General features: G+C 44.7%; 1 protein-coding gene across 1 annotated transcript in view; it reads left to right on the top strand.

Annotated features, from left to right (window-relative positions):
• The window catches only part of SREK1IP1 (SREK1 interacting protein 1), a 120,133-nt gene that overhangs the window by 66,221 nt on the left and 30,050 nt on the right, over positions 1 to 23,862 (top strand). Inside the window, exon 4 of the mRNA XM_069222737.1 lies at positions 12,135 to 12,210. Within this exon, the coding sequence (XP_069078838.1) occupies positions 12,135 to 12,210 (76 nt within the window). The remainder of the gene's footprint in view (positions 1 to 12,134; positions 12,211 to 23,862) is intronic.

Here is a 23,862-nt window from a genome sequence, read left to right as displayed (position 1 = left end):
CCGGAAGGACAGAGATCTAGGGGGCCAGAAAGGATACTTTGGACAGTTACCAAGCCACCAGAGGGTTTTTAAAGCAAGATCCAAACTCGACTGGATGACTGCCATAGATGACAATTGAGTGGTCCTGATGACGAGGGATGCATACTAAAAATGGTCAAGGATGCTCTTGATGCTGTACGGTTGACGTGGGTGTAGTCCGGTTGAGTCCCAGGTCCATAGGTGAGTGGAGGTGACTATGTCAACGGATCTCAGGGTCCTACAAAGTCCTCTGTGCAGGGGTCAAATGGCTGCTGATGCAGATCTTCATTCTTTCAATACAGTGGTCATGGTGCAAACCTTTCGTGGGGACTCGTGTCCCTCTTGGTCGACAAAACCGGTCGCAGCCAATACCCACTGGTTCAGCAGACACTGGTGCACCTTTTGGCTATTTCCGAATTGTCTTTTGTGATGCCCGGCGTCTAGTAGCGACAAAACATCTGCAGTGACTACCAGAGAGGTAGTCTGCTTTAATGTCCCCAGTGCCATTCTAGGAGGTCGGTCAACTGATCCTTGGAGTCACTGCTTCGGACCAGAGCCTGGAACCAGCTTTACCCTCAGCCAGGCACGCACAACAGGGTCCAAACTCTGCTAGCCCAGAGTGCAGCATGTGCAGTCGCTCCAACGTCACAGCCTCTCTTCTGGCACTTCCAGAGGGTGCAAAGTGGTATTCTTCTCACCCTCCTTCCAAGTCCAGCTAGTAACGAGGGTCACAGTGCCAGGAGTGCCATATTTATCTCAAGAAAGTGCCCTGAGTGAACTATGTGGTCACTGGCCAATAGGCTATTGGATCCTTTCCTACCTAGTGATGAAGTTCCTGTGATATTTGGCATCTGGCTGTACCAGAATGCCGCATTCTTGCCCATTTTCAAGATGACATGACCCTTTCTCTGTTGTCAAAAGCAAGGTAGTCCACCCTAGAGGTGTGGGCTACCTGAAATCAACATGCCCTCGATAAAACCGGTTTGGGGAATAGTTTCCCCTCACTAGCCCGATGTCCAGGTCTTCTCTAGGAAACAAAGGTATCCAGCTCAGTGGTGTAGGGCCGGGCAGCCCATGAAAGTTGGCTCCCCCTTTGAAGCACGGCTCGGAGCTAACCCTCATGTGGCCATCCTGGCAGAGGAGGTGACCCCGTGCTGCTGCGGCACTGCCTTTGTTCCTGAGCCTAGGAATCGTTCACACATCTCCCCAGGCAGTCACACAGTGTGTGTGTGCCTTTACGAGGCCACTGGATGAGCAGAGCACAGAGTGGCAACTTTCTAAAAGTTGCCTACCTTTAATAATTACATTAATTTCGACCTGGCCAACAGATAACATTTAATACCACGATTAATTTGATACTTTACAAGACCTAGTTTGGTAGTCTCAGTCAAATGTTAGCCGAGTTGGGATGCCACCCGGTAACCCTATGTTAGCCAATGAAGCTACCAGCTTTGCCCACAGCAAAACAACAATTTGGAAGTGTTGATGCCAAGACATATTGGAAAACATATGTCTTAAAAAAATACAACTCCCTGCCCCAGAACTCCATAGGCCTTCCTTAGGGGAGACTTATATCTAATGTTAAGGGATAAGGTGGCTTTGCCATTGGTTTGAATGGCAAAGTTGAAGTGGCTGTGAAAACGCTGTCCTTCCAGTCTGCAGTGTCAGACGGGGAGCCATTTTGTACCTTGTCACACGAAGGGTAGCACAAACAGTGCTGCAGAATTGTGTGGACACTCTGTCTTACATGCAATGGGTTCCCTAAGTACCATATACAAGGGGCTTATAAGTAAGTCAGGCCTTGCTGTTAGACCTGGCATCTTTTGGCATGTTTCCCCTGTTTTTTCTTTTTTTGCTTTCTGACCTCCAGTTTTTATGCTATGCTGCACGTTGTTTTTGCTGGTTTCTCGTCTCTGCACAAAAGTGCAAGTGCTCCATGTGTAAATTATGATTGTGATTGGTTATCCATGTGTGGCATATTTGATTTACTAGTAAGTCCCTAGTATTGTACACCATGTGTGCCCAGAGTCTGTAAATCGATGCTACTAGTGGCCCTGCAGCACTGGTTGTACCACCCACCCACACAAGTAGCCTTCTAAAGATGTCTTAGACCTGCCACTGCAGTGTTTGTGCATGCAGTTTTAAACTTCCACGTCAACCTGGCAAGTCCACCCACTAGCCTGGCCTTACCCTTCCCTTTTATTGCATGTAAGTCACCCCTAAGGTAGGCCCAGGCAGCCCCACGGGCAGGGTGCAGTGTATTTAGAAAGTAGGACATGTAATGGTGTGTTTTCACATGTCCTGATAGTGAAATACTGTGCATTTGGTTTTTCACTATTGAAAGGATATCTCTTTCATAGGCTACATGGGGTATGCTTTGAAACACCTTTCAAGTGCAGATTCCAATGGGAAGATGATAGGAAGTTGGAATTTGGGATCTCTGAAATCACAATATAAAAATACACCTTTTAGCAAAGATGGGTTTTAGATTGAGGGTTTGAAAATGACACTTTTAGAAAGTGGGCATTTTCTTGCTTAACCATTGTGTGCTTGCCTGTGGAATCCACGTCTGTGTAGCTGACAGCTGGGGCCTCCTGCATACGCTCTAGACAGTCACACAAAAGGAGCTTAGGTTTGCCTTGCATATCCTGATGGGTCTTCCTGGGCTAGAGTGGCGGGAGGAGCTGACTCTTGCACCTGAATAGGGCTGGACCTGTACTGCGCAAAGAAGTCTCTTCCTCCTGGAGAGCGTCTGGGACAGAGCAGGAAAGAACTCGATCTTGTGAGGGGAAAGGACTGCCTTTGAAGTTTGCCTACTTCAAAGGCCAGAACTTGTACAAGTGTTGGGTCCCTGATCCCAGATCTTTAGAACTCTTTTGGACTAAGGAACCTGCCAAGAAGAAGAGCTGGAGAAGCTGTCAGGGTGGTATTCCACTTTGCTGCTTGCTTTGCTGTATTGGCCTACTGCTTGCTGCTTCTGTCTTGAACAGTGAAAGTACCGGACTGCATTTTCTGCATCTTATTTCCTGAGTTTCTCAAAGGGCTTGAAGTAGAGCTAGCCTCCTGTTGGAAGTCTTGTGCACATCAAAGACTTCAAGTTCATCTGCCAATAGCACTGGGAACTGGGCGTTCTGTGCTGCAACAGAAGAAAAACAACTACAATGCAGTCAACGACGCTGCTGCCTGCACCGTGACCTGACGGCCCCGCACGGAACATCGCCTTGCCTCACAGCACAACCCTGGTCTCACCTACGATGCCTGACACCGTCACCGAGCTGCTGCTTGCATCATGACCTTTGGGCAGTGCACGTCACTTTGCCTCGCTCCACACCACAGCCCCGATATCACAGACAACACTGCGCCACGCCGACGCTGTGGCCTGCACCGTGGCCTGTGGACCCCGCTCGTGAGCTACATGAAGCATCGCCCCGTACCACACAGCAGCCCTGGTCCCCCAATGTCCGCAACATTGACTCCAGCCTTGTAAACCAACGCCGCTCCTTGCACCGTGACCTGTGGGCACCGCACAAAGCATCACCCCGCTTCGCATCGTAACCTTGGGTCAACCGACAACATCGCTTCAGCAGCAATAACAATGACGCCTGCACTGCTACCTGTAGACATCGCACCCCCAATGCCTTGGAGATCGCCACCTCCCCCGGGGCAATGCATGTTATGTATGTGGGGGGGCACCTGGGGTAAATGCGCGTAAATCTATGCAGGGGGTCCACTCTGACCACTGGGGACTGCCACCTCCCCGGGACAATGGATATAAAATGTAGGAGGCTGTGCGGCCCCCTGGGCCCACCACCTCCCCAGGACAAATACAACATAGGGAGGGGGGCCACGCAGCCCCCCTCTTGGAGCCATTTATGGCCCTGAGGACTGCCACTCCCCAGGGCTGGTTCCTGCTACCTCCCGAGGTGCCCACCCTCCGAGGGTAGCTGTTTGCTTTTGCTTGGCGGGAATATCTATGGTTTTGTACATTTAAAATGTGAGCCTAACTAATGTGTATGTATAATGTAAAGTGAGTGTATATATGTGTGTGTGTGTGTGTGTGTGTGTGTGTGTATATATATATATATAAGTTCGATGGCATGTGTAGCTGCAGATACACATGCTGTGCATTATCCTGCCATCTAGTGTTGGGCTCGGAGTGTTACAAGTTGTTTTTCTTTGAAGAAGTCTTTTCGAGTCACGAGACCGAGGGACTCCTCCATTTCGGCTCCATTGCGCATGGGCGTCGACTCCATCTTAGATTGTTTTCTTTCCGCCATCGGGTTCGGACGTGTTCCTCCTCGCTCCGTATTTCGGTTTGGAAAAGTTAGTTAACTATCGGAAAATTCAACTGTATTGTTTGCGCTCGGTACCGGGTTAGTGCTAGCACATCGACACCGAAGAAAGAAGCGCTCTGGCGGCCCTTCGTGGCTTCCACTCCTCGGCGGGGCCTGGTCGGCCCGACCGCGTCCATCTTCAAACCTCATGGACAGGACCCCCTTCCGCTTCTGCCCCAACTGCCACGCAAAGTATCCTTATACAGACCAACACTTGGTCTGTAATCTGTGTTTGTCTCCCGAAAACAAAGAGGATACTTGCGAGGCCTGTCGGGTATTTCGATCCAAGAAAACACTGCGAGATCGAAGAGTTCGAAGACTCCAGATGGCGTTGACACCGGCCGGGCACATCGACATCGCAGAAGAGGAGAGATTCTCCATTCGAGATTCGGACTCGGACGAGTCCGAGAGTGAGCAGCCGAAGACGCAGCAAACCGTGAGTAAACAAGCCCCGGCAAAAACTCACTCCAAAATAATGAAGGCCAAGGGGACGCCACCGCCAACAGGCCATGGCTTAACTCGAAAACACGGTGACCAAACATCGGCACCGAAAAAGGCCTCCCAGCAGCCGAAGACATCCGACTCCGGTCGAGATGCCGGTCAAGAAAGTTTCCTCGGAGCCGAAAAAGACTGTTGAAAAGACTTTGGTGCCGAAACATGCCGCCTCGAAGCCGAAACAAGGCTCCTATACAGAAGAACAAGGCCTTTCAACACAATTACAAGGTCACAGATTTGAACAAGAACTGGGCATGGGGGAGCCAGACCATACCCAGAGGAGGTTGCATATACAAAAAGACACGGGGAAAATCCGAACTCTTCCTCCAATAAAGATGAAGCGCAAGCTCGCATTCCAAGAAACGGAAATGCACCCAAAAGCTAAAGTGGCTAAAGAAAAGACACCACCACTATTCTCGCCACAGCAATCACCATCACATTCGCCACATCTGTCCCCGGTAGCAACACCCCCAATGATGCAGTTACCGACACACACAGGGATGACTCAAGATGACCCGGATGCATGGGATTTGTATGATGCACCGGTCTCAGATAATAGCCCTGATTGCTACCCGGCAGGGCCGTCACCACCTGAGGACAGCACTGCATACATGCAGGTGGTTTCAAGGGCAGCTACATTCCATAATGTAGCATTGCATGCAGAGCCCATAGAGGACGATTTTTTGTTCAACACCCTGTCATCTACTCACAGCCAATACCAAAGCTTGCCAATGCTGCCAGGCATGTTAAAACACGCCAAACAAGTGTTTCAGGGCCCAGTAAAAGGCAGAGCCATCACGCCTAGGGTGGAGAAGAAATATAAACCTCCCCCTTCTGACCCTGTATATATCGCACAACAAGTAACTCCTGATTCGGTGGTAGTGGGAGCAGCCCGGAAAAGGGCAAACTCCCAAACCTCAGGAGACGCACCACCGCCCGACAAGGAAAGTCGGAAATTCGATGCAGCAGGCAAGAGGGTGGCAGCACAGGCAGCCAATCAATGGCAGATTGCCAATTCCCAAGCTCTACTGGCTCGATACGACAGGGCACATTGGGATGAAATGCAACATCTCATTCAACACCTTCCCAAAGAGTTCCACAAACGTGCCCAACAGGTTGTTGAGGAGGGCCAAGCTATCTCAACAACCAAATAAGGTCGGCTATGGACTCAGCAGACACGGCGGCAAGGACAGTGAACACGGCAGTAACCATTTGTAGACACGCATGGTTACGGACCTCCGGATTTAAGCCAGAAATCCAGCAGGCTGTGCTGAATATGCCATTCAACGAACAACAATTGTTTGGGCCGGAGGTCGATACGGCAATAGAAAAACTAAAGAAAGACACGGACATGGCCAAAGCCATGGGCGCGCTCTACTCCCCAGAGCAGAGGCACTTTTAGGAAGCCGCACTTTAGAGGGGGGTTTCGTGCCCAAACCACAGAACCTTCCACCTCGCAAGTTAGACCCACATGTCAGGGCCAGTATCAAAGAGGAGGTTTTCGGGGACAATATAGAGGTGGACAGTTCCCTAAAGCAAGAGGGAAATTCCAGAGCCCAAAAACACCGCAAACCAAACAGTGACTTCAATGTCACAAACCCCCACCACACAACACCAGTGGTGGGGAGACTTACCACATATTACAACAACTGGGAACACATAACTACGGACGCGTGGGTCCTAGCCATTATTCAACATGGTTATTGCATAGAATTCCTACATTTGCCACCAGATGTGCCTCCAAGAGCACACAATATGTCCAAACAACACTTACACCTGTTACAACTAGAAGTCCAAGCATTGTTACAAAAAGAAGCAATAGAACTAGTACCCAACCATCAAAAAGGAACAGGTGTTTACTCCCTGTATTTCCTAATTCCAAAGAAGGACAAAACACTGAGACCCATATTAGCCCTCAGAACACTGAATCTTTACATCAAATCAGATCACTTTCACATGGTGACACTTCAAGACGTGATTCCCTTGCTCTAACAACAGGACTACATGTCGGCATTAGATCTCAAGGATGCTCATTTCCACATACCCATACATCCTTCCCACAGGAAATACTTAAGGTTTGTAATCCAAGGCGTGCATTACCAATTCAAAGTGTTACCATTCGGCATAACAACAGCACCAAGAGTATTTACAAAATGCCTTGCAGTAGTAGCCGCTCACATCAGGAGACAGCACATGCACGTATTCCCTTACTTAGACGATTGGTTAAAAAAAACAGCACTCAGCAACAGTGTCTTCTACACACAAACTACGTCATAGAAACCCTACACAAACTAGGGTTCTCTCTAAACTACCAAAAATCACATCTACAACCGTGTCAAATACAATACTTAGGAGCAACAATCAACACACAAAAGGGGATTGCCACTCAAAGTCCACAAAGGGTACAAGCCTTCCAAAATGTAATATTAAACATGTACCCAAACCAACACTATCAAGTGAGGTTTGTAATGAAACTCCTAGGCATGATGTCTTCATGTATAGCCATTGTCCCAAACGCAAGACTACACATGCGGCCCTTACAACAGTGCCTAGCAACACAATGGACACAAGCATAGGGTCAACTTCAAGATCTAGTGTTGATAGACCGCCAAACACACTTCTCGCTTCAGTGGTGGAATCCTATAAATTTAAACCAAGGGCGGCCATTCCAAGACCCAGTGCCTCAATACGTGATCACAACAGATGCTTCCATGATGGGGTGGGGAGCACACCTCAACCAGAACAGTATACAGGGACAATGGGACGTTCAACAAAGGCAACTGCATATTAATCATTTAGAACTGTAAGCAGTGTTTCTAGCATTGAAAGCATTTCAACCACTTATAGCCCACAAACACATTCTTGTCAAAACAGACAACATGACAACAATGTATTACCTAAACAAACAAGGAGGGACACACTCATCACAACTGTGTCTCTTAGCACAAAAGATTTGGCATTGGGCCATTCACAATCGCATTCGCCTAATAGCACACTACATCCCAGGGATTCAAAACCAGTTGGCCGACAATCTCAGTCGAGATCACCAACAAACACACGAATGGGAAATTCATCCCCAGATACTACAAACTTACTTTCTACGCTGGGGAACACCAGAAATAGACCTATTCGCAACAAAACAAAATGCAAAATGCCAAAACTTCGCGTCCAGGTATCCACACCCTCAGTCCAAGGGCAATGCGTTATGGATGAGTTGGTCAGGGATATTTGCTTACGCTTTCCCCCCTCTCCCACTCCTTCCTTATCTAGTAAACAAATTGAGTCAAAACAAACTCAAACTAATACTAATAGCACCAACCTGGGCCCGTCAACCATGGTATACAACACTACTGGACCTGTCAGTAGTACCTCATATCAAACTACCAAACAGACCAGATCTGTTAACTCAACACAAACAACAGATCAGACACCCGAATCCAGCATCGCTCAATCTAGCAATATGGCTCCTGAAGTCTTAGAATTTGGACATTTAGACCTTACACAAGAATGTATGGAGGTCATTAAACAAGCTAGAAATCCTACTACAAGACATTGTTACGCAAACAAATGGAAAAGATTTGTTTATTACTGCCATAATAATCAAATTCAACCACTATATGCTTCCGCCAAAAACATTGTAAGCTACTTATTACACTTACAAAAATCTAAACTAGCTTTTTCTTCCATTAAAATACATCTCACAGCAATATCTGCCTATCTGCAGATTACACATTCAACATCACTTTTTAGAATACCAGTCATCAAAGCATTTATGGAGGGTTTAAAAAGAATCATACCCCCGAGAACACCACCAGTTCCCTCGTGGAACCTCAATATTGTATTAACAGGACTCATGGGTCCACCATTTGAACCCATGCACTCTTGTGAGATGCAATACTTAACCTGGAAAGTAGCCTTCCTAATAGCTATCACATCTCTTAGAAGAGTAAGTGAAATACAAGCATTTACTATACAAAAACCCTTTATACAAATACATAAACATAAAGTGGTTCTCCGTACAAATCCCAAATTCTTACCAAAAGTTATATCACCGTTCCACCTAAACCAAACAGTGGAACTCCCAGTCTTTTTTCCACAACCAGTCTCAGTAGCTGAAAGAGCCTTACATACGTTAGACATTAAAAGAGCACTAATGTATTACATTGATAGAACAAAACAGTTTCGCAAAACAAAACAATTGTTTGTAGCCTTCCAAAAACCTCATGCAGGAAATACAATATCCAAACAAGGCATTGCCAGATGGATAGTGAAATGTATTCAGACCTGCTATATTAAAGCAAAAAGAGATCTACCTATTACGCCAAAGGCACACTCCACTAGGAAGAAAGGCGCCACAATGGCCTTTCTAGGAAATATACCTATGACAGAAATCTGTAAGGCAGCCACATGGTCTACGCCTCATACATTCACAAAACATTACTGTGTAGATGGGTTAACAACACAACAAGCCACAGTAGGACAGGCTGTATTATGAACATTATTTCAGACAGCTTCAACTCCTACAGGCTAAGCCACCGCTTTTGGGGAGATAACTGCTTACTAGTCTATGCACAGCATGTGTATCTGCAGCTACACATGCCATCGAACGGAAAATGTCACTTACCCAGTCTACATCTGTTCATGGCATGAGACGCTGCAGATTCACATGCGTCCTCCCGCCTCCCCGGGAGCCTGTAGCCGTTACAAGTTGATGAAACTTGTACATTTCTAAATTTGTAAATATATACTGTTTTTATACACATTATGTACATACATACTTACTCCATTGCATGGACACCTTTACTATATACACAACTCCTACCTCACCCTCTGCGGGGAAAACAATCTAAGATGTAGTCGACACCCATGTGCAATGGAGCCGAAAGGGAGGAGTCCCTCGGTCTCGTGACTCGAAAATACTTTTTCAAAGAAAAACAAATTGTAACACTCGGAGCCCAACACTAGATGGCAGGATAATGCACAGCATGTGAATCTGCAGCGTCTCATGCCACGAAAAGATGTACACTGGGTAAGTGACATTTTCCATATAATTCACATAGGTACCTATACAGACTTACCTTTCGATATTTTGTCCCTCTGTGTTCTGGTCACAATAATATTGTTACCCTTTGATATTTCATATTCCCGACCCATACTACAGGCAAGTTGATGAAGAAAGCTGGCTGAAAGCCCCCGTAATTAAGTATAATGTGTGTCAAGTCTTGGCTAACTCCAGAACTATAGATCATTTGTATGTAATTTGCATATTACATGGGGATATTTAAAGGAGGGTGGTGTTCCTAATAAGTGATCAGCCATAGTGATTCAAACGTAACGGGGGAAAAACAAAATACTCGTAATAACAGTGTATTAAGTCTCTGGGGTAGTGTTCAGGAGTAAGGAGAAGGGCAGCCATTCCTTTTTAAGTGGCAGCAAATAGATTCATTCTCCAGCACGTGTTTAGGGACAGGATCGTGGGACTTATGGGATGCTCATGGACACCAAAATAGCGAAGATTCAGGGAAGTGTGAGAGACGTTACCCTGCAGCAAACTGGTCAAAATTAGCATTGGAGGCTCTATGAACATATTCCGGAACTCTGGAAACATACAAATAACTCAAACATTGACCATTCTGAAGTATGTGGTTATTTGTGTCCTCTGGGAGCATTGTTCAAAGGCATATTCAAACTATTTTGTATACATTGGTAGGTGTATCATTTGGACAGTTGTGATTATCCATACATCTATGCTTGACCTTGTTGGTGGGTAACTTCACACTAGAGAACCTGCCAAGAGCTATGTAACAAGAACCTGATTAAAATAAAATGAATTTTATTGTTGCAAGGGTAGACATAGTTTGGCAGCTGTCAAGACACAGGCATTTATCATTATGATGTTGAATGGAAAAAACAGATAGTAGGCATTATTACTAAAACCACATGAATCTATGGAAACCAGGCCAGAAAAGTTCCAGAAAGCGGATTGCAGAGGTGTTTGATTATTAACTGAAATCCGAAAGGGCTTCTAAAATTGGAGGTGCCTGAAGATGTATTCCTATTTGAACACAAGAGAGACTTGGCTCGTAGATGCTCTCCATCGAGGCTAGGTTCGGGAATTACGATATACATTTCTGTGTACTCCTCTCGTTTGAAGAGTGCTCCTCAATTTTACAGACTCTCAAAAATGTGGAAAGAAACCTTGTAGCCTTTTTTTTTTTTTTTTTGGCATGGTAAGTTGAGTTTTCAGAATTCCCTGGATCTGTACCGCAAAGTAGCTATAGAACATTAACAAATGGTAACCTCCAATCTGAGGAGCATTGGCTCAGGTGCGACCGGTCCACCATTACACAATTATACAGACTGCACAGCACACAGTCTGGAGCACTGACTCGCAGACAGCTGGGTCACTTATTCTGGAGCAGTGTGTGTGTGTGTGTGGTCACTTCCAGGCCAGCATTTGGTTTCTTGTCAGAAGACAAGAGGCAAGGTCTACCCTATCAGTTCTGAACAGGGTAAGGTGGGGCAAGGCCAGGGCTGTCTGTTAAATAATTTCTGTCTAGGTGATTATGCGATTATGTGGACTTCCAGGGCCCAGACCTAACGGTATTGGTTACTCCTTGCATTCCCTGACATTTCTGACAAGACTTGGTACTCAACAGTGAGCCTTAGCTCAGGGTAGCCTTTTAACTTTCGCCTTTACCTCAGCCCAGGCAAATTGTATAGATTTCCCCATAGCCTTTGACTGTTTACAGTTTCTTAATGACGTTAATTGTCTTTACAGTCATTTTGTAGTCAAAACCTACCTATTCAGTCTACTCGGCACTCAGTTATTTCGTACAAACGGCTCATCAGCTCATGTAAAGTGTTTTCAGTATTGGTATAGTTAAACTCTTTGAGACCGATTTCACTAACTGTATGGTAAACTATGCGAGATAAAATGTTTGCCTATCAAATTTGTTTATACACTTTGTTTAATATATGAATTCTGTACACAACTAAGTTTAAAAACCGATAAGTGTTTTGTAATGAGATGCCTGTAGGCAACAGGGTTAAATGCTCTGATCACCTCATACTTAATACTTCCATGTGTATCCACATATTGCACAATGTACAAACTTTACAGCAAAGAAGATATTCACCCAAAACGGCACATACATTTTGGCTCTGTCAATGCTTGTTCGTAATAAATTGACTTTATGCGTGTATTTTATAGCTTGAATATTGAATTGAGTGTTGCACATGAGTCGTACGTTCATCCTATAAAAACCTTTCTTTTAAATCTAATAGATACTTCTGCAGAGAGTGAGAAGAAGCAAAAAAGAAAAAGCAAAGAAAGACCAAAACATAAAAAAACAAGAAAAAGGTAACTATTGGTTCTTAAAAGTATCTACATTATTATTTCAGCATTTGACTTTTTTTTCTTTTTTAAGCAAATTAAGGTATTGCAAGTCATTTGTGTAAGTGTTCTTGCCCCTTAATAAAGACAATCACGTTTACCAGAGAGGATGCAGGAATAAGCTGCTGGTATGTGTGAGGCAGTGATTGATTGTACAGTGGCAAATCTAGTGTTGATGATTTGGCTTGTGGTGGGGCAGAGAGAGGATGTTTTAGGAAAACGTTTATGGTTAACTAGCACTGGCAAAGAAAAATAGGCCTGGCTTGTATTTTAGTTTAGAAGCTTATGTCAGAGATGACCGGTACGCTGTCAACCAGCGAATCTGAAGCGTTAGGAAAGTACCAGGCATGCTTAATTTAACAGAGGTGGCAACTTTCAAGTTCTCACGCATGCAAAATGACAACATCCGCTTGGCAGCAGCACAGGGGTCTCTAGACATGAGGAATATCGTTTATAGGAACACAAAAACAATCCGCCGTTTACACGAACAACTTTTGGCCTAACTTATAAACACATCACTGAAGCCTTGCAGTTTGCATGGAAACGGGGGTTATCAAAATCTGGAAATGCTTGGGTGGGGATCTAAAAGGGGGTGGGGAGTAGGTGGCAAAGCAACAAAAGAGAGGGGTGCAACTGTTTTATCAAGAGCTCTGATAGCTGCAAGAATCTTTTTGTGCCCCATCACCTTATCCGTAATAGAAGCTGAATGAGATAATGTGAATATCTGCAAAAGACAGAATGTTTGATGGAAAACATATTCAAGTGAAGGCAAATCAGGAAAGCCAATGGTTAAAGGCACATGGCCTACAAGCTAGGACTCTCACAGAAGACAGACCAAACAACATGGAACAGCCTAGTACCAAGCCAAGCAGTGATATTCCTTTTTGTGGGGCCAGCATAAGACCACTTTGATGCTTTAATGTGCTTGCAGTGATTTGCAGCACTGTACAGTTCTCATGTATTCTCCACAATGCTAGCTGGATGTTCATGAGATTTTCCAGCTGAAGATGCTCACTGGTGTATTTGTTTTAAGATCTGTGATGGTAAAATATTCTTAACTCTTTAGATGACTAGTTTTTTTGGGGGGTTTTTAACATCATGTGAGAAATGCCCCTTTTTACGTGAGCACCACCAATTTTGATGAACTGATGCTGCTGGTTTTTGATCTCTGAACACTGGGTTACCACTAACCAGTCCCCAGTGTATGTGCTCTTGCCCCTAAAACAAGGTACAATTTGGCAATCCCTAATTGGTAAGTTTAAATTTCCTGTAAAACCATAGTATGTGGTGCACGAAATACACCAAAGCATAGAAAGGTCACCGGTAGAGTGCCGTACTTATTGTGCCATTAACTAGGCTGACAAGTAAAACATAGCCTGACTGCTGCAACTTTTGAACCAAGATGCGAACCTTTCAAAGTAACACCTTTACGACAGGAAAGAACTCTGCGTTTATCATTAAATTTCACCTTTAAGTAGGACTAGTATTTAAAAGAGGACAGTGTTAGCATGTAACTACAGTCACTAGCCCCCAAAAGCTATTTTTACTGAATGTGGCTGTAGCTGTAGCTGTTTGTATGAGTAAAACTAAAGTGGAAATATGATAATAGTTTTGCTAACTTGGATTTGGGATAAGCTATAGGAATGATTCTACCACTGTTTTTTTTAAATTAATTGAAAATCCAATTCAGTGGTGAAGTATAGAGGAAAATTAACTTTTGAAAAGTTAGACATTGCCTGTCTGAAGTTCCAGCAGGCAAATAAGGCATCAGCCTACTTGCAGCTGGCCTGTCAGTGCTGCCTTTGAGGTGTCAATTACTACTCTGAGCCAAGAGAATGGTGTGGGTGAAGAATGTGACATAGCATGATCCAGGGAGGGCAGTTAGGTAGGCTACAGGAACGTTACTAACTTAAAATGGAAGCCTGGAAAAGGGGGATCTTTAGATCCCAAAGCACACATTATCCTCCTGTCTTTAGTTTCAGTGGAGGATGAAGCTGGCCGCAAAACTGGTTTGGAGTGGTTTAGTGGGAGGGATCTGTTAATTACCTACAACAAACCCTTGGTTGTGTCACAAACGCAAAGGTTTTACTATGTTGGTTTTACTGAGAATGGTGAAGTGGGCAGGAGTTGCAGTAAGGCAAACAGGATGCACTGCAAATGTTGGAAGAGTTTGTCTTAGGAACTTTATGGCTGTTGGTGAGGTAGTCTCAGGAGTCACCCTCACATACTGGCTAAAGAATTGAACAAAAGTAGCACCACACCCAGCTCCTTAAAACACTTTTTGGACTTGTGGCAGAGAAGAAGAGGACTGAATTGGCTGTCTGTAACCTCTGTGGACACTAGAGGAGCTTTACCTCCTCCTCCTATGTCCAGAACTAAACGGTTGAGTCCAAAGATCAGTTGGATGGCCCCCTTTGAGGATGCAGGGACATCAAAAGCTGAAAGAGGTCTTTTTCCCATAGTGACTAGTTACATCAGGATCTGCATTGGACCTTGATTGTGGACTCTGCTGGAGTTTGTCCTGACCCCTAAGTACTATCCTGAGGTGCTGAGGGCCTTAGAAGTGGCTGCTATGAACTGCTCGTGAAAATACTTTGACTGCTAATATTTCTAAAACTCCAGTGGATGTCGCAGCAAAGGTGATCAGTTTCGAGAGACTGTCAGATACAGCTGCAAGCTTGCCCCTTTGGAAGAGTTTTAATTCCAAAAAAGAGACTACATTCAAATACAGAAAACTTTCTAATACAGACCATAATGCCCAACTTCATCTTGAGCAGGCCGAGACCCTATTTTTTTATTTGTAGAATCATCAACATGTTTGCCTTTGACGCAGATATTGTCTGTCGTTATCTTTCCAAGAACCTGTGAAAGTGTCAAGTCCCTCAGGCATTGACATTGATAAGACACCTGATGCAACATCAGTCTGGGACAAGTGCCTTCTTATCTGTACTTCAAAGTCATACAAGAACCATAGCCAAAACAATATAGTCTGAAATGGCGTGTTTTTACCTTATTTGTTTAGAAGAATGTATCTAAGACTAGCTTCTTGATGCACATAGGTTAATTCTAATATTCACATAGGTTAATTCTAATATTCCTGAAGTTACGTCCAAAATTCTCATCTCAAGATAAGATACAACATAAAAGGGCTGCTACTTGACCACTTGCAAGGAGAAGACCTTTGCCCTGGAATATCACACAAGATACTTCCAGGGAAGATTTTAGCTGCTAGAGATGCTGCTACAACGCACTTTCTAGCAAAAGCTGATATCGAGCCAAGTCCGGAAGGAGATGAGCTGATGCAACGCATGTTTCACTTTCGCAGGGAACAGTCCCTCCCTGACTACTGATAATTACAGGTTCTAGCTGTAACGAGGCATGCACTGCTCTGATTCTTTCTAAGAAACTCTAAATGAAATGTTATAATACTCCATGCTCTCTAAGTGCAATGCATAGAAGTAGGTTTTATAGTGTTAGTGTTAGGTTTTTAGATGACATTTTAACTATGGTAGATATGTTGATTTTATTCTTATTGTTTGCAACATTCATTTGTGCTGTTTTCATAACATGGTATGTGACTATTTTAGCTGTGCTAAGCAACAGGTTGAGGCTCTTGAAATAAATGCTTTTATTTAAAAGCCTTTTTCTTAGTGCATTTTGTGTATGCGTCATTACGGAGAATGGAATAGGTTGGTGTCCAATCACTACAACGTCCCTGGATCCATGTTTTGGGACTGTTAGTAACCGAAAAGCATTGACTCCACTTCAACTATGTTTTTTTGTGGGGTTCTGCTGGGCTACAATAACCTGTCTTTCACATTCAAATGTTGGTGTATGGAACTAAGTTCACTCATGTCACCCATGGGTGTGATTACAGACCTTGTAGAGCTAAGCCAAAGTCGTAGTTTATGCAGATCTCCTTTGAGGAAATGGGACACCAAAAGCTAAAAGCCCCTTTTTAGATTTCGCCTGCACAGCAATTGCACTGTGCTTGTGAAATCTGTTCTAATTAAAAAATATATTCTTAAAAGAGACTTACAGCCCGCCCCTTATTTACCATTCGTAGGCTTCCAGGTCACTGTAATTTTGTGGCTTCTAATTGGTCAGCAGCATCAGGATTACATCATCTAGGTTCACTTCTTCCTTTCTGGCTGTTCATTTGAGCCTGGACAAACCACAGTTTCCGGCTGACACCAATGGCTGGTGGCCAGCGTCCTTCCACTGTCCGCATGCTTCTCAAGGTACTTATTTTTTATTTACGTTTTCACACTCCATAACAGTGCACATGTTTTCCTATGATCGCCCCTCCTTCCTTGCATTCCTTCGGCACAGTTACTTGTACCAGAGCACGTTCATCCACATCGTTGCTGTAACCAGCCCCCATCCACGCTTGTTATGCAGCCACTCTTCTTTTGCATGGTTCAGAAAAGTTTTATGTTTTTGCGAGAGAGCAGCAGCTGACCGGGTGTTTCTGCGCTGCACAGTAAAAATCCCTTTTACCTCTCAGTTTCGATTGGCAGCACTGACAGTCAATAAAAGTATATTCTTCTTATAAGTATTTTTATGCAGATCTACTTTCCGTTTTTTTGTTTGTTTTTATAAATATATACAGGCAATAAACAGATGATTTTACATCCGTATTTATGGGTAAAAATTTGTAAGTAACAAGAAAAAACTTGGAACTCTAATTATAATGACAGCCATGCCTCATTACCTCAGTTTCTTTGGGGTTCAGCACCTCCCCCCCTTCCCAAGTCACCAAAGTACTTTAGAAAAGACTGCTGAAACCAAAAGAAAAAATAGCCTGACAAACAACCACCCAAAACCCTGCGATCTGCACTTGTGGATCTGTGAAGATGCAGCTGTTGCCAAAAACCAAAGTGTCAAATTCAACAAATTAACTGCAGGTTTTTAAAGTATGTAGCGGTACCTATCAACATTTGTGAGGAATATAAAAATCACAAAAGAGCATGGTGAAATCTTGACTCAGCCACAGAAGGTACGTTATTAAAGAGTATATGGGTTTTATTTCTCTTATTTCACTGGATATTTCACCTAATTATGCTGTGAGACTTTGGGAGACCCTTGGAGAGGGGTGGACGTTGCCCCAGCCCAAAGGCACTGTGTTCTCATGCTCTCTGGGCGGCCGGCACTGCCTTTCAAGACTGGATCCAACTCACCAAGTAAATAGAATGACCTTACCCATTTTGCAACAGATGGCATTTTTGACGGGTGAAAATGGGCACCTTTATTAATAAAAAAAACATGCTCAAATTTGGAAAACGGTTTACACTTTAATATGACTTTTACTGCCAAAATAAAATAATAAGTGTATGACCATAAAACCCTTGTTTTACATAGCCACTTTAAGCCATGCTGCACTGTGGGTCGCTCTTACGTAACATGTCTCAAAAAACATTGACAAAACCAGTAGATTATGCAGGGGCAAAACCATTTGGCTTTGCCAGTGCTTGTTTCCCGTAGTGACTAGTTACAACTGGACCAGGATTGGACCTTGCTGGTGGCCTTTGCTGGAGTTTCTCCTGACCCCTGCATTCCTGGGGCCTTAGAAGTGACTAAAATGAACTGCTTCAATAAATATTTGGACTGCTAAGATCTCCGGAACTTCAGTGGATATCACAGCAAAGGTGTTCAATTTCGAGAGACTTTGTTGGCTAAAGCTGCACACTTGTCCCTTTGGAAGATTTTTATCCCCAAAAAAGAGATTAAGGGCCCTATTACGAGACTGTGGTCCGAAGACCGCCAGACTCACGGAGGAGGTCAAACCGTTGCAGCTGTGGCGGTCCGGGCGCCACATTACAACCCTGGCGGTCGGACCGCCGTCTCCGCCAGGATCTTTGATCCCAGCGGGATGACAACCGTCGTGATTGTAATCTGATTACAACCGTATTCTTCACCAGCCTTTTCATGGTGGTTCAGCCGCGATGAAAAGGCTGGCAGAGAACAAGTGCTGAGGGCCACAGGGGGCCCCCTACACTGCCCACAACAATGTGTGGGCAGTGCAGGGTGGCCCCTCCCCGGCATCATTCGAATGCGCACTGTCTACTGTGTGGGGTAATTAGCAGTGCAATGGCGAGGGCTTAGGTTTTAGTTACCTTAGCCCTTGAGTCATAGTTACTTGAAATAACTCTTATTATAACTGCTGAATTTCTCTGGTTTTGTGCGAGTAAATTCATAACCTAACTATAACATGCCTATAACCTTTGGTTTTTTAAAAGTGTATTTCTAGGGTTTTTTTCAAATTCTGTTGCCTAACTATAACATCCCTTTAACCTCTGTTTCTTCTCATAGAATTTCTATGGGTTTATTTTTAATGTAAAGTTATTTTCACTACTAAATGTTAATCCAACCAGTGTTACGCATGGCCTGTGGCCGTGTGTGATGGGGGTGGCCTGCAGGGCCTGGCACCCCGGGACATAGCAGGAGTCAGCCCTGGGGGGGTAGCAGTCCCCAGGGCCATCTGTGGCTCCTCGAGGGGGGGCCACGTGGCCACGTCCAGCATTAGAAATTGCCACTGGGAGGTGGTGGTTCCCTGGGCCGGGGGTCTGCACCGGACTCCCTATCTTCTTTTAAATCCAGCCTGAGGAGGTGGTGGTCCCTGGGGCTGCGTAGGTGGGCGGGGAGGGGCGCATATCATTGAAAGCATGCCCCAGGGCAGTGGTGGTCTCTGGGGCACAGGGTTACCTGAAGGACCACCCTATTTCAATGAAAGCTTTTTGCCCCAGGGAGGTGGTGGTCCCCGTTTAATGTAATATGAGCCCTGGAGAGGTGGCGCTTCTTGGGGCTTCAATAAGCCCTAGGAGGGGGTCAACCCTGTGCTCCCCCTCCTTATTTTTTACATGACCCCGGGACCTGGCCCCTCCAGGGGCTTTATAAAATCAAGCGTGGGAGCCCTCAGTTTTTTTTTAAAATGCTTTTTTGTCCTTGGGGTTCCCTCTGTGACCACCAGCACCAGAGCTAAAGGGTCAGGGCCCCATTTCTTATTTTTTATCTTTTTTTTCAGGGACTCGGCTGAAGACAAGTTCCAAGATGGCTGCCAGCACTTCCTTGTTGAAGTGTTGCTAGCCAGTCAGATCTCAGCACAATATCGGTAGGGTTTGCTGACCCTTTGCGTGCCTATATATGCAAATCTGATTTTTCTTCAATATTTCAAAAAGTACTGAACGGATTTACACCAAATAACAACAAGCATTTTCAATGCAACGGGTCTCAAATTTGTTCGAGTTAAAGCTTTTAGCGTTGTAAAGCAAAAAAAAAATGCTGCGCGATCTCGCTATGTAAAATGCACCGCGATCGCGCTGCGTGGAAAATAAACAGATAAAGTAGTCCGGACTCCAGACTGAAAACATCGAGCCTCGTACGTTTTTGGTACTTTACTGGTGCTGTGTGGGTGGGCTAAACACCGGAAAAGGCATGACATATGCATGCCTTTCACAAATGAAAGCAAGCGGATTTTAAAAGGGAAGCCCACGAACCAATGTAAGTGACTGACGTGGCATGGGCGTGGTTTCAAGCCCAAAGAGAGATTACAGAATGGACGGAGCACGTTGTGCTCTACCCAATTTGGTATAATTCCATCCATTCCATCCAGTGGTTCAGGCACTATTCCTGTTCAGAATCCCTACAGAAATTAACATGGAGAAAACACGTGTTGTCCCCCCCCCCCCCCCTTTTTTTTTCTCGGCCACTCCCTCACAGATCACTCTGAAACTTTCCAGACTGCAGCCGATGTGGGTGTCATATTTTTGGGAAAATGTTGTGAATCATTAACCTGCGCCAAAGATATAGGCAAGTAAAAAACGCTTTTCCTATAGAAACTAGGTCCTAACTATAACTAGCTAGTGGTTGCCACCACTTGGTAATATTTATATATTTGGGCCCGGGGACTCCAATCCCCAGGTATATCATAGAAGGGGAGAGGGCGTGCGCCCCCCCCCCCTCCCTGATCAGTTTTTGGCCCTGGGAATCCCATCACTCAAGGCCGAAATCCAAAATAAATGGGAGGCAGGCACTGGGGACCCCATTTCCCAGGACTGTTACCGTAATTAAAAGGGAGGGGGGCACACAGACCCCCCCGAGTGTTTAATGGCCCCTTAGGCCCCAGGCAGGCTCACTTACTGTGCCCCAGGGAACCCAGCCCCGGGACACAGTAGTTTCATGTGTTTGCTCCGATCTGGCTGCAGTATTTTTAGATCTCCCTCCAAACGGGAGCAAACACTGTCTGCTTCCAGTCAGCGGGAGATTTAAAAATGCATTGCGTTCGTTGGCTGGTAGCCGATTTGTGTTCTGTTTCCTTGCCCGCACTGATGCAGGCAGGGAAACAGAACACATATTGCTCCTGCCTGGGTGGGAGCAGTGCCGGCTCCTGTCCCATGTGGGGGCCCGGTTGGCACCATAGGGAACCTGGGTCTTTCCCGACAGCCTCCAGCATGTTCTTGGTGGGTGGTCTGGGTGGGCAGCGAGTAACCCCCTGTTTATAATGCAGGCCCCAATGGATGCGGTGCCTGGGGACTAAATAGGTTCGGGTAGAGGTGCTGCATGGCTCTCTCCCTTTTTTTAAATTATAATTTGCCCTGTTGCCTATTAGGGCTGGGGAAGGGGCCACAAGGCCTCCTCCCCCTTCTTTTTAACCTATATTTCGCCCTAGGGGTAGAGTTACCCGGAGCCTGTTAGGGCTTGGGGAGAGGGGTTACTCATCCCCTCTCCTTAGATTTTGGCCCCAGTTGATGGGGCCCCAGATGCCCTAAAAGGCTTTGGGGGGAGGGGATCTGCATGCCCACATCCCCTAAATATACATCATCTGGCCCTTGGGATAGGGTTCCCGGGGCTCGAAGTCTAACCCTACACTGCGCATGCCAAAGCCTGTTCACAGCAAGGGGTTGACAGCCTGCTGGGGGTTTGGCCACAGGCCTTGGCAGCAAGCAAAGCTGTGTGGCCAACACCCCTGAAAGCCAGGTCCTGTGGCCAACCTCATGCATGCATGACCAAAGGCTGTGCGTGACATGTGGTTGGCTGACTGCAGGGGGTTGGCTGCCTTCAGGGGGTTGGCTGCCTTCAGGGGGTTGGCTGCCTTCAGGCCCTGTGGCCAACGACCTGGTGTGCATGGCGAAAGGCTGTGCACAACATGGGGTTGGCTGCCGGCAGCCTACTCCCTCGGCTGTGTGCAGCGGGGGTTGGCTTTACATATAGCAATAAAATATTACTTTATGTTAACTGAAAGAAACAATGGCTAAAGTAACATTTTAGTTAGGTGTGATGAAAAAAAAAAAAGGTCTGTTTTAGTTTTTTTTTTTTTTTTTTTTAACGCTTAGAAATTCACTGAAAAAACAGAGGTAGAAACGGGGTAACAGTTGAGCGACTATCTCGCTGACAACATTAACATTTTGAACACACAAAACCACAGATTCTCTAGTTGGCAGTGTATGGCGAGGACACAAGTTATAGTTAGCTCTGCTAAACTATAACTTGTGTCCCCGCCATACACCACTTATGACCTCACCTATTACATCACTCCCAACATGTTCTGTGACATCATTTATGACATTACTGATGGCATCTCAAATGACATAATTTATGACATCACTGATGGCATCATCCAATGAGCGTTTTAGTTTTCTACCTTTGCCAAATCAGCGCTCCTGCCGTGCTGATGGGAGCCAGCTGCCCATTTCAGTATCCTCACAGCATCCATTGCAACAAAGAGAAGCACACACTTCTAGAGAGATTACAAAGTACTATCATCTATTGCAAAGGACCATCTTGTCTTCTAAGAACCTGTCTCATTTTATATTTAAAATCCAAAACAAAACTAATTAACTGCAACAAAATGAGGTGACACAAAAATGCTGCTAAAAGAGCAATGGTGTCCTGCAAAATTTCACATATTTTGCTGCAAAATGTCCTCCTGTGTGCTGCGATATCCTGGAGGGTCTGATTAAAGCCCGTTCTACCAGGCTCAGGCTGCCACCACTTTGTTGGTACGTGGAGTGGCTATTCTGCCTCAAACTACAGAGATGAGATCTGCGATCTATTAGTGCCTAATGAAATCGATTCACTACCCATTACAAAAAAGTGGTTTTGAGATGAATCTCGGAGTAGAATTTGCTATTTTGTTTCCAGGGAAGGGAGGAAAGGTTGAAGGTCATGAGGCTTATGGGTTTAAGATGAAGAGGAAGGGTGCGAGATCAGGCCTATAGAGGTAACTGTGTACCTGCTGTGACCAGTTGGATTTCTCAGAAGAGAACTTGGTCTATTTCTCTGTTTAGATCAATCTGTAGAAATATTTCAGACCGGCAGAAGAGATGGCAGTAGGAAAAATGGAGGGGTGGCATAATGTTTGCTTTTGTATGGTAGCTTGGATTTGAGAGATTATTCGGTGTAGTGGTCCTTCCCAAGTGTGATATACCATTCGGGTGGTGTGGAGTATCATAGTCATAGTTCTCATGATGGTCTCTCACTTTCTAGCATTTACTCTGCTAGAGTTGTGCTAATTGTATCATTGTTATTAATTTTTAGGTCCAAGTGTAGTAAACTAATCCTGAGTCTTTAGATTAGGGTAAATCAGGCTTGCTGTTGAAAAAGGACGGTACGGCATTAAGATGGTCCATTGTTTGTATTTTAATGGTGATAGATTTCCTGAAAGCGTGTCTTTTAGAATGTGCCTCTATCTTGGTCTGAGGCTATTATTAGCATTTGTTTTGACAAAGTTAGTATGTAGGTTTTCTAGAATCATGGATGATGTATGAAATTTCAACTTCAGGAATTAAGTGAAGTAAGCAAGAGAAGAATGTATTTAAGTGTATAAACTGTAGGATAGTCTTTTTAGTGGAGTGAATAAGAGCATTAGAGATAGGTGTGGCTATTTATAGATTAATAATAATAATGTTTTGAGTGGGAAGTTGAGACACTGGAAGTGGTAGGGGCAAACAAAGGTACAAGGAAGAAGTGTGCCTAGATAGATTTTCAGGTGAATGTTCTTGGAAAACAGCAGTGTATTTTGTTTGGTGCTGGTGGGTTATTAATTGGATGGCCACAATTTCCCCTAAATAGCTCATGGGCTGTACTGGCATGTATTTGAGAGACGTATTGTAAGATTCACTAGGGAGTGATGTGGAAAAGAAGTAAAATGTAGAGAATAAAAGTTGCTGAAGTTAAGAAAGTTTTGAAAGCTTAAGTGTTTATAAAGATGCTTGTATTAGATCTTTAGGACATAGAGAACTGTCCAGGATGAGGGTGTACATAATGATGCCTATTCACAAAAACTTTCAGTGGAAGACTGTTAAAAAAAGATTTTACATAGTGATAAATATGAGGCGATGGCACAGATATATTCTATAACATATATACATATTCATACATGTGAACATGTACGTACACAAACATACATGAATGCATGTAAAAATGCTGACAAACACACTTGTATTACACACTGGCGGTCGCCACCGTGTGGTTATGCATGTGTCAGAGTTCTCAAAGGAAGAACATTTTTGGTTTTGCTAATAACTTTGGCTCCTTTTGACCAATCTTTCCAATAATAAAAGTTCTTCCTCCTTCCTGGAAAGTCTTGGAGTGATCCACCAAGCGGTGGCTGGAAGAAGT

This window comes from Pleurodeles waltl, chromosome 1_1 (genome assembly GCF_031143425.1).
Source record: "Pleurodeles waltl isolate 20211129_DDA chromosome 1_1, aPleWal1.hap1.20221129, whole genome shotgun sequence".
Taxonomy (NCBI): Eukaryota; Metazoa; Chordata; class Amphibia; order Caudata; family Salamandridae; genus Pleurodeles; species Pleurodeles waltl.
Note: the sequence above shows the minus strand (reverse complement) of the source record. Positions and strands in the feature narration are given on the sequence as shown.